The 16,772-nt window shown below is 42.9% G+C and overlaps 1 protein-coding gene across 5 annotated transcripts in view; it reads left to right on the forward strand.

Annotated features, from left to right (window-relative positions):
* KAT2B (lysine acetyltransferase 2B) overlaps positions 1-16,772 on the forward strand; it is a 103,215-nt gene that overhangs the window by 34,011 nt on the left and 52,432 nt on the right. For all 5 annotated transcript variants that reach the window (XM_053221508.1, XM_053221507.1, XM_053221509.1 and 2 more), the window contains exon 3: positions 13,621-13,766. In XM_053221508.1, the coding sequence (XP_053077483.1) occupies positions 13,621-13,766 (146 nt within the window). The remainder of the gene's footprint in view (positions 1-13,620; positions 13,767-16,772) is intronic.

Raw genomic sequence — 16,772 nt, forward strand, 5'->3', positions numbered from 1 at the left:
AATAATGTAAGTTCTGATTTTTGAAAAAACCAGTGCAAAGGATGGATTCCAAGAGTTACAGAAACACCTTTGCTTATAACTTACCTTTTCCACAATTGATCCCAGAGCGAGTGCCCTTTAGAATTTGCCTCAGGAAATATGATGCAATAAAAAGCTGGCTCAGGAACTTCTTAGGCACTGTGCTTGAACTGTATTTGGTATTGATTGGGAAATCCAATTATCTTACATCAATTAACATTTAAAAACAGAGCCTTCTTTCTTAGCTGAGCAGATTGTCTCCATTCTGAGCATGTAAACACACATGAATGCCCAAAGGCAGAAATGGCCTTTTACAAAGAAAAGCTAACTTTGTTCCCTTTTATATTTCTCAACTAGCTTTGAAAACAAATACCCTTATTTGATACACAATCAAGAATAGGGAAAAAAGTACATATCCTTTGACCTGGCAGATCCATGCCAGAAATTTAACCTATTTGTAAATCAAGATGTGTCCTCAAAACTAAAAGAACAGGGGCGCCTGGGTGGCGCAGTCGGTTAAGCGTCCGACTTCAGCCAGGTCACGATCTCGTGGTTCGTGGGTTCGAGCCCCGCGTCGGGCCCTGGGCTGATGGCTCAGAGCCTGGAGCCTGTTTCCGATTCTGTGTCTCCCTCTCTCTCTGCCCCTCCCCCGTTCATGCTCTGTCTCTCTCTGTCCCAAAAATAAATAAAAAATGTTGAAAAAAAAAATTAAAAAAAAAAAAATAAAAAAAAAACTAAAAGAACATTATTACAGCTTTATTCATGATATTAAAAGACTTAGAAACAACCTAAGTATCCCAGAGTAGGAGATAATTGCTTGAATCATGACAATCTATATTATAAAATTCAATATGGCTATTAAAAATGATGTATTTTCCAATATGGAAAGACATTCTTAACATATCATTAATGAAAAAAGCAAGTCATAAAGTAGCTTAATTGGAGCTTTTATAATTTAGGACTTAAGGATCCACCAGCCCAAGACAAAATCTTGGTTCTACAACCAGTAGCTGTGAGTGGGGCATGTTACTCAGTTTACCTGGAGCTCCATTTTCTCAGCTCTGAAACTGAGTTAGTAACAGTATTGATATCATAGGATTGTTGTGAGGATTAAGTGAGATAAAACATAAAAATTTTAGATCAGTACCTGGCAAATTAATGCATTACTCTTAGCTCTTCTTGCTGTTAGTGGTAGTATTACCATACTCCCAGAGTTCTTGAACTTCGGCCAACAGATAGGAGTTCTGCTTAGCTTAAATAAGAAAACAGTGTTTATAAGAAGGTAGCTTCCAGAAGCTGAAAACACAGGGAGACCCAGTTTTAGTCTTGTTCAGGGATCTCAGCTGCAGAAATCTGTGGGCCTTCTGTCCAGGACACCCCCACTGGATGATTCAGCTCCATCTGCCCAGCCCCCGGGAGTATCAGTTTAAGAGGATTTACATCCCTGGAGGATAGGATCTGATTGGTGTAGCATCTGTCACGTGCCCAGCCCTCCGCTGCACCCTTCGAGAACTGCATGGAAGGTGGTCATTCCCACGAAGGCATGCTGACTTAAGAATGGCATCATGAGTATAATCTCATTTTATCAGTTTAGAAGATATGACATTTTTTTTTTCAATATATGCTAACAGGAAAGGATCTGGAAGGATTATGTTGAGTTGCTGACAGTGATTTTCTCAGGGTATTGAGGTTGTTGGTGTTTTAAAAATACTTTTCCTCGTCTCTGTCCTTTCCCTCCCCACCCCTTTTACCTCTGTCTCTCTTCAGTGTGCTTTTCTAAAATTGAAATGTCTGTACATTTTCAAATGCTCTTAGAATTATTGGCAGAATCTCACAGTTTATTTTTTGGTCTTAGTATCAGGGCTCTAGAAAACCTTTTTCTGAGGTTATGTTTCCTCTCTCTTATACTCCTTTTAAAACACTTTTTATTCTGGAAAAGTTCACAGTATGTAAAGGTAGGAAGAATAGTTTAATAAGTGCCTTGTATTCATCACCCCGCTTTAATAATTACTAAAATTTGCCAATTTTCTCTCCCCTCACTTTTTTCTTTTGCCAGAGTATTTAAATGAAGTTCCACACGTATTTTCCTATTTATGCAGATTAAATTATGCCAACAGTAGAGATTAGGGTATAAGGAATTCTGTTAGAAATGATGGCCTGAATTCTCAAATATATTTAAATTTGTGTACACCATTCTGATTCCACAGTCACTATGCTGAGCCTGGTGGATTTAGTCCCCAGTGATCATGCACATGTTTCAACGTGTAACATTCCCGTGCTTATCAACACATAACCTTCAGGCTTATCGATTGAGATGATGTCTGTTCTGTTGCTTTGCTGTCCGATACTGTTTGGTTCAGCCATACATTTTCTTTTGACAGTGAGCTCTGGTTTCATGCGGTCTCCTGACAGTTACTGCCCTCCCAGGTGTCCTTGGCCTGTCATTGGACACTCTTCCCTGTCTCCTGGGTACAAAACATAGGACTGACAGTCTGGCCGAGTGGAAAGAACGTTCAGTTGTGAATTAGGAAACCAGAATTCTAGGCCTGGCACAGCACTTTCCCAATCCCTTTGTGATTCAGAGTTTTCATCCACAGAATAAAATGGTTAGTCTAGACCCATGCTGTGCAACGTTATAGCTATTTGCTACTTGAGTTAGTGAGCACTCGAAATATAGCTACTCCAGATTAAGATGAGCTGTACGTATAAAATACGTGCCAGATTTTGAAAGCTTAGTATGAAAAAAGGTAAGATGAGCTATCTCATTAATAGTGATTATATGTTGAAATGGTATTTTAAGTATATTGGGTTAATAAAATATATTATTAAAATTAATTTCACCTGTTTCTTTTTCCAATGGAAAATGGTCTTCCAAATGGAAGACTGAAAATTACACCTGTGGTTCACATTATATTTCCTTTGGATAGCGCTGGCCTGGCAACATTCGAGTCCGTTGTCTGAAATTATTTGTCATTTGAGATTGGGACAGTCAAGTTCAGATTACAGAAATTTAACAAAGCACTTCATTGGCCCAAACATTTCTCCTTATTTTAGTATTAATAAAAGTTCCTTATTTGGGGATTGCTTATTTGATTGAATAGCAGTCTGCTTCTATGATCAGGAAGGAGGAAATGCTCCATTGTGATCAAACACAATTGGAATTTTTGTTGTCATTTTCAAGTTCATTGTTCTGACCTCTGCCAGGATACACTGATTATTAAATTTGACTGATGATAGTTTTCTGCAGTTGTAAGTAGGAGGTTTTTGGTTACTGTTCCCCTGCCATCACTTTTTCCTGATAAAGACACATATATCACACAGATACACTCGTGTTTAAACATTACAATGGTAGAAATTGACAGTTCTTTTTTACTATGGTTACCTCTGCTTACTTGCTTATTTACAGTGGAAACTTTCTAAGGAAAGTAAAGACTAGCACTAACCAATTACACTAGAGCTTATTTTCTTGAATAGCATGAGGTATGAAGGGACTACCAGTGTTTTCCTCATGGACTAATTCAGACATTTAAATCACAGGTAAATCATTGACCCAACACATTTTCTTCAGCCTTACCACACTGCACAGACCTCCACCACTTAATCACTTCTAGTTCCCATTTACGAATGTACTGTATAGATGCCAAATGATAGAAATAGGGGGCCCAGCACACTTGACCCAGCCATCTGGGTCAAGTCAGCATGTTTCTCTGGCTGGGTGTTCTCCCTTTTGTTTTGTTTGTAAAGATTTTCTTTGTAAGTAATGTCTGCAGCCAACGTGGGGCTCAAACCAACAACCCCTAGATCAAGAGTCGCGTGCCCCACCGACTGAGCCAGCCAGGCCCCCTTGTGTTTCTAATGCTGTCTTTTACACATAGGTTTCAGAGTTGTCAGGAGCTGGGAGTCTGGTATACAGTAGGAGTTAAGGGGATAGATACATCTGGTAATTTTTTTTCTGCTCACTTCATGTGAGTTACTTCTCCCTACCTTCCTTGGATCATGAAATCCTTCCTGTTGCTTTTCTCGCCTGTGCCTCCTTCCAGCTTTCCCTGAATTCAGGTTTCTTCTCTGTAGCAGGAGCACCTGGAGTCCCCAGCTCCATCCTTGTGCACTGAGCGTCCCAAGAAAGTAGTGATCTAATTTGAGCTAAGCGTTCTCGTGTTTAGCCCCTCTGAGCCTCCCATTATTCTCAGAGTGAAGTTCAGCTCTCGCTGAGGATTGTTGGGCCTCTGGCGTCTAGCCTTCACTGCCCGCCCCGTCTCTGCTGCATTTTGGCTACCAGGCTGGTCCATGTTCTCTGAAGGTCTTTTTTTTTTTTTTTTTTTTAATGCTTATTTATTTTTGAGAGAGAGCCTGTGAGCACACGCATATGCATGAGCTGGGTAGGGACAGAGAGGGGCCGGGGGAGGGGTGGGGGACAGAGGATCTGAAGCAGACTCTATGCTGATAACAGAGAGCCCGATGCAGGGCTCAAGCCCACACATTGTGAGATCCTGACCTGAGCCGAAGTTGGATTCTTAATTGACTGAGCCACCCAGGCGCCCCTCTGAAGGTTCTATTTTCTCCCACCTCTACTGTGGATGCAGAGGCTCACAACACCCTCAGTGCCTTTCCTTCGTTCTCCTCCAGGGGAACCCTGCTCACCCCCAAGGTTTGACTTGTCTAGAACTTGGTGGAGAGAATAAAGGCCTCTTGGAGCTGCACTGCGATGTTCCTTGCATAACTATAATTATTCTTAATTATACATCTAAGATATATAATAAATGATTATATAACATGTAACTATATAATAGTGTATTGTAGGCTTTCTGTAGTAGACTAAGAAGGTTAAGTACTTTTTCTCTAGTTCCTAACATATTCAGTTCCTTGGGCATAATTGGGCTTATTCCTTCATTGATAAGCACTCACTGAATTCCTTAATATTAAAAAATGGCTGGTAGCATTTAGGGGAGCTTTCACAGTTTAAAATCTGTACCGCCACTGTCCAAAACAGTAGCCACTAGTCACGCGTGGCTAGCTTGAATTGAAAAACACTGAAGGTGTAAAACGCACAGTGGTTTTGAAGACTTAGTATTATAGAAGAATGCAAAATATTAATAATTTTTTACACTGAGTGCATGTTGAATAATGTACATATTGGGTTAAATAAAATGTGTTAATAAATTAATTTCACCCTTTTATTTATGTATTGTTTTTAATTTTTTTTTAACATTTATTTATTTTTGAGAGACAGAGAGAGACAGAACTTGAACAGGGGAGGGGCAGAGAGAGAGGGAGACACAGAATCGGAAGCAGGCTCCAGGCTCCGAGCCATCAGCCCAGAGCCTGACGTGGGGCTCGAACTCACGGACCGCGAGATCATGACCTGAGCAGAAGTAGGATGCTTAACCAACTGAGCCACCCAGGCACCCCTAATTTCACCTTTTTAAAAGTGGCTGCCAGTATACTTATATATACGTATGTGTCTTATATTCTATATATATTGGATTGAACTCATCTAAAGGGCTCTTAATCTTAAACTTCTCTTTTTCTCCATCCATATCTGAGATTACAAAAGAGGAAACCACTCGTGAATTATAAACTTTTAGACGTTAGTCAATTCAGAAGGTTTCATTGAAGGAATTTGTTTCACCTCTTCTAGCTTTGGCCTCAAATTCCCATGAGCAAAAAAAATATATTTGAACAGCTTACAAACGCTACGGGTGCTGTGCTGTTTGCTTTCTTTCCAGTCCAAGGGAGTGGAGACATGTTAGCCGCCCGCCCAGCTGCTGCCTGTTCACACTGCAGGGCATGTGAGGACGGGCAGGCTGTCCTCACGAGAAGTGCAGGCCAGTGATGCACGGAGCCAGAGCTTAGAGAGGGTCACAGCACATGGTGACAGTGTGCTTCCTGTTCCCAGCAAGGCAACAGCTGCACCGTGATCCTTGGCAGCAGGCCTTTGGCAGGTCTCTCTGGGGCACCCTGGGTGTTGCACTGAGAGGTGCCAAGGTACATCCTCCTGGAGAGACACGAAGAGAGCAGACCCTGCCCCCCCAGTCTTCTGGCTCACACCTTCCCTCCGCTTCCCCCTGTCCTCTGCACACGATGGACCCTGGGGGAAGCCTTGGCCCACCAGAAAGGGCAAGCTTTTCCCACAAGTAAAGGGTTGGCCAATTTTGGAAAATTATATCGATGCTCTGTGCCATGTCCTTGGAAGACTATTTGGAATGAAAACAGGGTCCTTTATATATGATTATTAAATTCCAAGTGAATGAAAGTTTTTTTTTTTTTTTTGGCGGGGGTGGGGATGGGGATGAAAGGTTTTTAAAAAGCCGTTTATTGGGAAATAATTTTAAACCTATAGAGAAGTCATTAGACTAGTAACAAAGGACATCCCATACAGATTTTGCTCAGATTTACTTCAGATTTATGCCCGATTTCCTTTGTTATTTGCCCTCATATATGTATAAATATACATAGAGACTCACATATTTGAGTTTGTATTTTTTTAAGTTTATTTATTTTTGAGAGACAGAGAGAGAGAGAGAGAGAGAGAGAGAGAGCACGCATGCATGCATGAGGGAAGGGACAGAGAGAAAGGGTAGAGAGAGAATCCCAAGCAGGCTCTGCACTGTCAGTGGAGCTCGACTGGAGCTCGAGCTCATGAATCATGAGATCATGACCTGAGCTGAAATCAAGTCAGAGGCCTCACTGATTGAGCCACCCAGGGGCTCCTGTGTGTATTTGTATATACATTTTTTTCCCCCTGGACCATATGAAAATAAGTTGCATATATATATACATCATGGCCCTTTCCCCCTAAATACTACAATGTGTATTTACTAAAAATAAGGACGTTCTTTTACATAATCCCAGTTCAGTTACCAGCTTCAGTATATTTTAGCATTAATGTAATATTTTAATCTACCGTTTGTATTCTACTTTTATCAGTTGACCCCAACTGATATTGTCCTTCACATTAAGCACCCAGTCTAGAATCACGAGTGTGCTTAGTTGTCATGTGAAAGGAAAACAGTTTGCTCACAATCAATACTTCCCGAACGCTTCTGGCACCAAATGTGTGGGGTTTTTCTCATCAGCAATACTCTGGCGCTCCAGTGGACAACTACAGGCTGTCTTGCAATTCTTAACTCAGTTCTGATGCTAATGGCCTTATAGTCAGTACAGACCCCACAGGTTAAGGGCTCGGTCCCCCTCCTTCCTCCCACTTGAGATGCCAATGGCAAGTCCCAGTTTCACTTGTGTTTCTGACCAACTGGTTGTAAGCTGGAGATTCCCATGCCTCCCTCCTGGGGTTGGATAATTTTCTAGAGTGACTCACAGATCTCAGGAAAACAGTTTCTTTGATTACTGGTCTATCATAAAAGGACGCTGTTCAGGGGTGCCCAGGTGGCCCAGTTGAGGATCCGACTCATGATTTCGGCTCAGGTCGTGATCTCACAGTTCATGAGTTCGAGCCCTGTGTCAGGCTCTGCACTGAGTGTGGAGCTTGCTTGGGATTCTGTGTCCCTCTCTGTCTCCTCTTCTCCTGCTTGTGCAGGTGCGCGCGCGCGCTCTCTCTCTTTCAATAAATAAATAAACATTAAAAAAAAACCAAACACTGGATTATAGTTCAGGGACAGCCAGTTGGAAGAGAGGTTGGAGGAAAGGAGCACGAAGCTCCAAGCACACTACTCTCCCAGCACCTTCCTTTGTGCACCAGCCTTGAAGCTCTCCAAACCCCTTCAGCTGGGGTTTTTATGGAGACTGCATTATATGGGCACGATTGATTAAAGCTTTGGCTACTAGTGATTAATTCAGCCTCCAGAGCACTCCCCACCCCCATCATAGGTAGAGAAGGTAGGACTGAAAATTCCAACTCTTAGTCACTTATTTGGTTCCCCTGGCAATCAGCACCCCCATCCACAGGGACTTTCTAAAAGGTCAGTGACTTAAATTCAGGTGTGGTTGCAGAGGACTTGTTATGAATAACAAAAGATACTCCTTTCGCATCGTTGCTCTTATTACTTAGGAAATTCCAAGGGTTTTAGAAGCACAGTGGGGGGTGGGGAGGAAAAAGCACTGTGCCAGGACAGGGGACAAAGACTAAATATATATATTTTATTACAAGTTACAATTTCACAGCAGGTCCCTTTAGTTTCCTTTAATCAGGAACAGTTCCTCAGCTTTTTTTCTATATTATTTTGTTTTTTGTCTTTTATGACTTTCACATTTTGGTGGAGGAATGTTTTATATTTTAAAAACAAACCTGTTCGGCTGCCTTGGTGGTTCAGTTGGTTAGTGTCCTACTCTTGGTTTCTGGTCGTGATCCCAGAGTGGTGGGATCGGGCATGGAGCCTGCTTGAAATTCTCTCTCTTTCTCTCTCCTTCCCTCCTCTCGCTTGCTCCCTCTTTCTAAAATAAAAAAATAAAATTAAGAACCTGTTAAAGAGCTAGGAGAAAATACATTTTTGTCATCTTCTGGTTATGTAGGGAAGACCTTTGCAAGCAAGGCCTTAAAGAAAGGCCTAACATAGATTTGACTTTATAAAAAATTTAAGATTCCTTTACAACCCACCCCAAACCGCAACAAAATCCAGGAGCATTTACAATGAACATGAAGGACTTAAAGCTCTTTCAAGGCAATGAGAAAAAGACCAACATCCTAAGAAAACCAGGCAGAGGACATGAATAGTGCTCAAAAGAACAAACACAAATGGCCAGTAACACGGAAAAACAAACGCCTCCAAGGGCATTTCAGTGAATGCAAATCAAAGCAGTGGGGGACTCATTAATTTTCAAAAGGCTAATTTAATTACCGAGAATGATTCTTCACTGGAGGCAGGAGTGGGGGAAGGCACATTATGCTCTCACAGTTGAGAGTCTACATTGATGCAAACTTCCCTGGTGGGGGAAGCTAAACTAGGGAGCATATACAACAGCTTTATTTGTTTATTTTAAAGATTTTAGTTTTTTATTAAAAATTGTTTAATGTGTATTTATTTTTGAAAGAGTGTGTGAGTGGAGGAGGGGCAGAGAGAGAGAGAGAGAGAGAGAGAGAGGGAGGGAGAGAGGGAGGAAGAGGGAGAGGGAGACACAGAATCTGAAGCAGTCTCCAGGCTCTGAGCTGTCAGCACAGATCCCAATGCAGGGCTTGAATACACAGAGCTTCGAGATCATGACCTGAGCTGAAGTCAGACATCTAACCAACTGAGCCACCCAGGGGTCCCTGAAGATTTTATTTTTAGGTAATCTCTACAGTCAACATGGGACTCAGACTTGCAACCCTGAGATCAAGAGTTGCATGTTTTACCATCCGAGGCAGCCAGGGGCCCCTACAAAAGCTTTAAATAGCAATGATTCAGCCTTCTGTGGCAGATTAACTGCTATAGATTTGTACAACGTAGTTTACAGATTTTTACTTTTATTTTTATTTTTTAGTAATGTGCTTCCAAACTGAAGCACAGATTGCTTTCCAAATTGAATGAAGGGTTTTTTTTCAATTATGAGTGACTGTTTTTAGTTAAATATGAGTTGATTATCAGTATAGTAAGTAGTTTAGCTTTGTAGTTAGAGTGAAGTGCACCTGGATGTTTGCATGGGTTGGGGTTGATTGTGGGCTCCTGAGTAAGTCCTGTCCACTTCTGGTCAGCAGCCACAAGGAGTCAGTCTTTGGATTTGGTAGCGAAGGGGTTGTTTGAAGAAAGTGGTGTTTTAGGAAGGGTATCCTGGGAGTAGAGAAAACAGTCTGGGGCTATTTTGGTACTCTAGGCTTGAGATCCCAATGACCAGCAAGGTAGGGACAGGGAAAAGTGGTTACTCTGAGAGACAGTGAGAGGAAGTTCGCCTGAATCTGGGGGCTGGTTTCACCCCACACCCACCCTTATTCTCAGACGAAGAGATACCTACCCTCCTGTGCTGCAAATGTTAGCCCCATTTGCCTGGCACGGCACAGCCTTTCCCCTTTCCCTCCCTCCTTCTGGGAAACTTGCTGTTCCATTTAACCCACAGGCCTCCCAGTCTTCAGCTCCTTAGTCCTTTGTGCTTTGGCTTACACACAGAGCTTTGAGGAGAGATCATGGATTTCATTATGGGCAGAATCAGCAGGAAAGAAATTTCCTCGGGTCTTACTTTTTAAGCATTTTAATGTCTCTTTTTCAGAGTATGCTGGATGATGGTTCTAAACAGTGGTTTTCAAACTGTAGAGCCCCAACAAGGGGAGGGGATGCCCCCAAGCTTGCCTTCTGATAGTAGATGCCTCCAACTTCTGTTTCAATCAGAGCAACTTCTTCTAATTCTGATTAAGAATTCCTTTGGGCTGGGGCTCCTGGGTGGCTGAGTCTGTTAAGCATCTGACTCTTGGTCTCAGCTCAGGTTTTGATGTCAGGGTCATTAGTTCAAGAGTGGCATTGGATTGGGCACGGAGCCTACTTAAAAAAAAAAAAAGTAGACGAAGAATTCATTTGGGTTAAGTGTTTTGTGGCTTAAAGAAAGTGAACCACGGATTTTAAAAATAAATCATGGTTTGTACTTCTATGAGTTAAACCCACTTATCTTAGCACCTTAATTAGACTGTTTCGTATGGTGGAGAATCTGAAGGAATTGATATTATGTTATAAACCGATTGCTTTCATAGCTTATCACTGGAAAGCAATTAAACATTACAAGGCAAAAGCAGTTTTCAGTAAAATTATTTCTGTAAATAACTGACATAAAAATTTTGACCTAGTTGTCTTCAGAATGAGGCCTGTGTCCCAAAGGCTCCAGACTGACCTCAAGGAAAATTTTGCACAGACTTAAAAAAAAAAAAAAAAAAAAAAAGTGACCTGGCAAACATTATACCTAAAAGGAAGTCTAATTTTGGGTAGCTGTTAGGAAATGATGAAGTCACATGTTGGAGAGCCAAGTAGGAAGTAATAGATTTGAATATTAATGTTTTATTTATACTCATATATATTTGTAATTTTTTTTATGATACAAGTTACTTAAGTTCTGAGAAATAGTTTAGTTGGTTACTCTTTTTCTATTTGGTAATGTGATGATACAGTGTTGGCATTTTCTAGTTTAGATGTATCCATTAGATTTATTCCACAGTGCCCAAGGCAGACAGATAAACAAATTTCCTTCTTCTCTTACCTTGAAAAGTGTTCTATGGGGTGCATATGTGCATGCACACGCACACCACGCACATGTATGTGCACATCACACTGATTTACCAATGGTCCATGACCTTGGGCCCATCACTCTGCCTTTCCATCATTTTTCCACGTGAGAAAGGAAGGAAAGTTGGGTGTCCTCTGCCTCTCTAATTCTGAGTTCTTTAATCTGGCTTCCTTGTGGACAATTTACAAGTCTCAGCCTCTTGGTATTTAATCCTCTTGAGTCTCTGAAAATGCATTTGACTGCATATTTTAGTTTGAGCTCCCTCAGAAGCAGATCCTAAGACAGGGATTTGAATTCCTGTAGTTTATTTGGCATGAAGCTAGGGGAGTAGAAGGGTGAAGTGAGGAAAAAGCGGCCAAGAGAGGGTGAATTACTGAGCCAGCTCCCACCTTGGGCAACTGCTACTTAATTTTGGGTGGGGAGTGGGAAATCTGGGAGCCAGTTATTCAGCCTGAGGGATGAGGGATCTGGGGTATTTATTTATAGGCGGATGTCTTGGCTTTGGGTTAAGGGCTGCTGTTGAGGGGCAGGTGGATGGCAGAGCAGATTACAATGAATGGAAAAGCCCTTATGTAGAGAAATGGAGCTGCCCGTAATTGGACGCCAGAAGGTATACCTGAAGTGGTAAGGGGAGGAGATAGCCCAGGGTACCAGCAGGGTTCTCTGTCCCAGTCTGATGATTGAGTTTCGTGGATTAATGACAAGAGCACCATGGTCTCTGGGGTAGACTGACCCATGCCTGACACCTGACCAGTATTCCTCAATAATCTTTAGGTCCATCTCTTTTTTTTTTTTTTTTTTAATTTTTCTTTTAATGTTTATTTATTTTTGAGAGAGACAGAGACAGAATGCGAGTAGGTTAGGGGCAGAGAGAGGGGGAGACACAATCTGAAGCAGGCTCCAGACTCTGAGCTGTCAGCATAGAGCCTATGCGGGGCTCCAACTCACGAGCTGTGAGATCATGAGCTGAGCCGATGTCGGATGCACAACCGACTGAGCCACCCAGATGCCACAGTTCCATCTCCTTTTAAGAAGGCAAGGGAAATCTACGTGGTTTAGTCTCTCTTTAAAAATGATCTCAAACACTTCTGTGTCTAAGCATTTTTAAGCCAGCATGCCAAGAGCTGTACCTAAGAGGTTTCCCTCAAAGTGCCATTGCCTATTCTGTGGCAAGCATAGTGATAAATGCTGGGGATGCAGAGATGAGATAGGGGATCCTGACCCAGGAGAGCTCCTGGGATAGGGGTTGAGTGGTTTACCTAGAGGAACCTTTGTAAGTGAGGAAGGACTTGAAGTGAATCAGCTAATCAACAAAAAGTGTGCTTTTTGGGAATTTGGAATTTGGGTCAAGCACTTTTCACTTTTAGACCCTGGCTCTGCCTTGTTGGCTAAGTGACATTGGATGAAACAGCATCCATTCTCTCTGAGCCTCAGTTTCTCCAGTTGTCAGATGGGATGACTAATACCTATTCATGGGATGGTTTGAGGACTAAATGCAATAACCTTGATAGATGGACTAGATTTGGGTAGAAGAGAGGACAGGGGCATGGGAGAGAAGGTCAGTGGCTAGGTCACTAACTAGAGATCTTACAGAATAAAGGTGGGAAAAATGCATTTGGGGGCTTGACGATGGAAGGCGTTGAATCTGAAGCTCAAATAGGTCTTGGGACTTGGCTGCAACGGTAGTGAGATTTCATTGCATTGCTCTCAGAAAGGCTGAGGGAAAGGGCCGTTATTCAGTTTTTACACTAATATGATATTCTTGGCTCACTGAACTATTCACAGGCATGGGGAAACATAGGAATTCTTATGTGGAAACATAGGAATTTAACGCTGTCAAAAAGCAGAAACAAACCCGTAAATACAGAGAACAAACCGGTGGTTGCCAAAGGACAGGGGTTGGGTGGATGGGCAAATTGGGTGAAGTGGGGAGGGGGAAGCTCAGGCTTCTAGTTATGGAATGAACATGTCATGGGAACGAAAGGTATACCATAGGGAATATAGCCGGTGATTTTGTGATAGCTACACGGCTGGTGAGCATACTGTAACATATAGACTCGTCGAATCACCACGTTGGACGCCTGAAATTAATGTAACGTTGCACATCAGCTCTACTTCAATTAAAAAAAAAAAAAAAGAATTCAACACTATGCGGACCAGACTTTGGTGCCGACAAGTTCTGGATCTTAAAGTATATGTTTATTAGAACACATTAGCTGCTGGCCCACTTTGGGTCTTGGAGGGGGAGGCCAGGGCTCAGCAAGTTGACAGTCTTTTAATTTTAAGTTGACTTTGAGAGAAGACTGAGGTCTTTCAGGAGTTCAGAAATTCCTCTGTTTACAGTGCAACCTAATGCATTGGTGTCCCCGGAGATTTAGAGAGAGACCCTTCTGTTTTAAAGTGAAGAACGTTTGCTGTCTCCAGCTCCCATGTCACATATGTTCCCTCGATTTTTGTCTTCAGCTGCCCATGTTTCCCACCTGGAAAACGTGTCAGAGGAAGAGATGAACAGACTCCTGGGAATAGTGTTGGATGTGGAATATCTCTTTACCTGTGTCCACAGGGAAGAAGATGCAGACACCAAACAAGTTTATTTCTATCTATTTAAGGTGAGGTTTCACCGTTTTAAGAAGGCTTTTCTTCTCTCTCTCTCTCTCATTGTTCAGATGTGCTCCGTTTCTGTATCCCAGGTCGGGGTGGGAAGGTTCTCAGCTCATGGTATGTTTCGCCCGCAGAGTTTGTGGAAGCATGCATTTCTCCATGAGGGAGTCTCTAAAGTGACCCGCCTTGTGCTGAACACATCACTCTCCTTGAGAGCCTTCATATTTGTATGCAGATTTGAATATCTTTATTTGCTTTTGCTTATGGATTTCTTTCCATCCACCCATCCATTCATATGTATTGCACACCTGGTCTGTGCATGGCACTCGTGTAGGCATGAGGGATAGATCAGTGGGCAAAACAAAGTCCTTGCCCTCATGGAGTTGACATTTCAGTAGAAGAGGCAGACAATCAACCAGTAAATAATATATTTGCAGGTGGTGATAAGTGCTGTGAAGAGAAACAAAGTAGGGTAAGTGGAATCAGAATGGCAGGGATGGTGGTCGGTGGGGGGACATGATAATGAGGAAGGGCAGTTAAGAAAGCCTTTCTGAGGAGACCACAGTCGAGCAGGAACCTGAATTGGGGGACAGGAGCCATTGCCGAAAAGGGCTGGGGGCAAGAGCTTTCCAGGCAGCAGAAGGACCGCCGTCTAGGCCGTGCACTGAGTGAGTCTGATGTGATGTGGGAACAGTAAGGAGGCCGGTGTGGTGGAGCCCAGTGAGCCAGGGGAAGGTGGGAGGAGATCTGGTTGGAGGGTGGCACCAGGGCCTTGACTCTCGTACTTCAAGGGGAGGAATCAAGAATTTCCAGATTTGGGCACCTCACCACTGTCCTCTGTGTCTCCTTGACCCCATTCACTGATTTCCTGCTGCCATTCCCTGTAGCTGCTTCCTCGTGGCTCTGCCTCAGCTGCATTTGGGTCACATCCGTCCCCTCTCTGCAGACCGTTGTCTCCCCAGTTTCTGATTGCTGTCAGGATGGACATTGTGGGAGAGGAACTAGTCGTGGGAACAGACAGAAAAAGTTCCAAAAATGACATTTTTTAAAGGGGGCTGACAGGAAATAATTAAAAACAAAAACACCTTGCTATTGAGGCACTGTTGATTATGTCGTATTATTTAATACTTACAAGATTCTTTTAAAAACAAAGACAGCAAACAAAACAGTGTACTCAGAGCTTGTAGCCAGGAAAGGTTTGCCCCCGCCCCCTTTTTTTTAATGTTTGTTTATTTATTTTGAGAGAGAGAGAGGCAGAGGGAGAGATCAGAGAGAATCCCAGGCAGGCTTTGCACTCTGCATGGAGCCAGATGTGGGATTCTGTCTCACGAACTGTGAGATCACAACCTAAGCTGAAATCAAGAGTCAGACACTTAACCGACTGAGCCACTCAGGCGCCCCAAGGTTTGCCTCTTTTAATGAGCACCGTGCTTCATTTCATATGATAAGGATAGGAAAATTTTCCACTGACTTCCCTCTTTTGCTTTGGCTGCTAGGAATCTCATTGCAAATTTTGTGCCCAATTCCATAGCTTTTAAAAAAAAATTTTTTTTTAACGTTTATTTATTTTTGAGAGACAGAGAGGCAGAGCGGGAGCAGGGGAGGAGCAGAGAGAGAGGGAGACACAGAATCAGAAGCAGGCTCCAGGCTCTGAACCATCAGCACAGAGCCCGACGTGGGGCCTGAACCCACTGACCTTGAGATCATGACCCGAGCTGAAGTTGGATGTCCAACCAACTGAGGCACCCAGGCACCACACTCCCTTTTTTAATGTGAATTTACTTGATACATAATTTTCCCTTCTCATTTATTTACTTTTGTCTTTTTTGGGGGGGAGTACTAATGGGGCTTTGGGGTAGATAGGAGGAGAATTGTATTTTTAGGTTTTGGGGATTTCCTTTTTTTTTTAATTTTTAAAAATATTTATTTTTGAGAGAGAGAGAGAACGAGTGGGGGAGGGGCAGAGAGAGAGGGAGACGCGAGGCTCTAACGCACGGACCATGAGATCATGACCTGAGCCAAAGTCGGACACTCAACCAACTGAGCCACCCAGGCACCCCTAGGGGATATTAGTTCTAAAAAGGTTAATGGGAGGTGAGGGAGAGGAAACAGAGAGAGAGAGAGACAGAGAGAGAGAGAGAGAGAGGAGCGGGGTGGGCAGAAAGAGGACAAACAGCTGAATCCCCCACTACCATTAGCAGGCACTAGGCTACTCCAGGTGACAACTTGTTGACATGGCTATGAGGCCTGAGTCATCCAGATTGAAGCCTGGCAGGGTCATGCTGTTTAGAGCTTCTTTGAAAAAAGATCTTCGTCGAAGAAAAACAACGTCTGCATGACTGCCGCTATTATTTGTCTTGGAACGAAGTGCCCTGGCAGCCCCCACCGCCGGCTGGAAGTGAAGGTGGTGTCAAGGTTTCCATCCTGCCAGCCTCCTCTCGATTCCCTTTATAACTAACCAAATAGGCCAGAAAACATTGCTCTGCTTTGAAGTACATTTTCTCTCTCTCACCTCCCTCCTCTTCAACAGTGCAAATATGTTGGCCCATGGGAACGAAACCTCAACTATTCAGCATTCTCCCCCACTTCCCCCAGAGTCCTTTTTTGGGCAAATAAGTAATAAATCACCCATGCCTTACCTTTTGAAAGGCAGTTCCTGTGTCTTATGTCTCAATAATTAAATTAAAATGAAATGTATTACACATTTGTGTAACATCTTAAAAACCTCAGGCTTAGATGTTGAAGATAAACCCAGTGAAAAGCTGCCTCGTAAAGCTGGGTGTATCTCGACCCTGTTAATGTGGCTCTGGAAGTCCACTGTCTGGGTTTGAACCCTGGGTCCATCACATTGGAAATGTGACATTGGGCGGGTCATTCTCCCTGTGTCCTTATCTGTAAAGTACAGACAGTAACAGCACCTGCCTCAAAAGGTTGTTATGCGCATTCCAGGAGATAAGACCTATAAAGAACTGTGAAGAGTGCCTGGCAAAAGTAAGGATGCAAATGCTTGATGC

The sequence above is a fragment of the Acinonyx jubatus genome, chromosome C2, assembly GCF_027475565.1.
Source record: "Acinonyx jubatus isolate Ajub_Pintada_27869175 chromosome C2, VMU_Ajub_asm_v1.0, whole genome shotgun sequence".
Lineage (NCBI taxonomy): Eukaryota > Metazoa > Chordata > Mammalia > Carnivora > Felidae > Acinonyx > Acinonyx jubatus.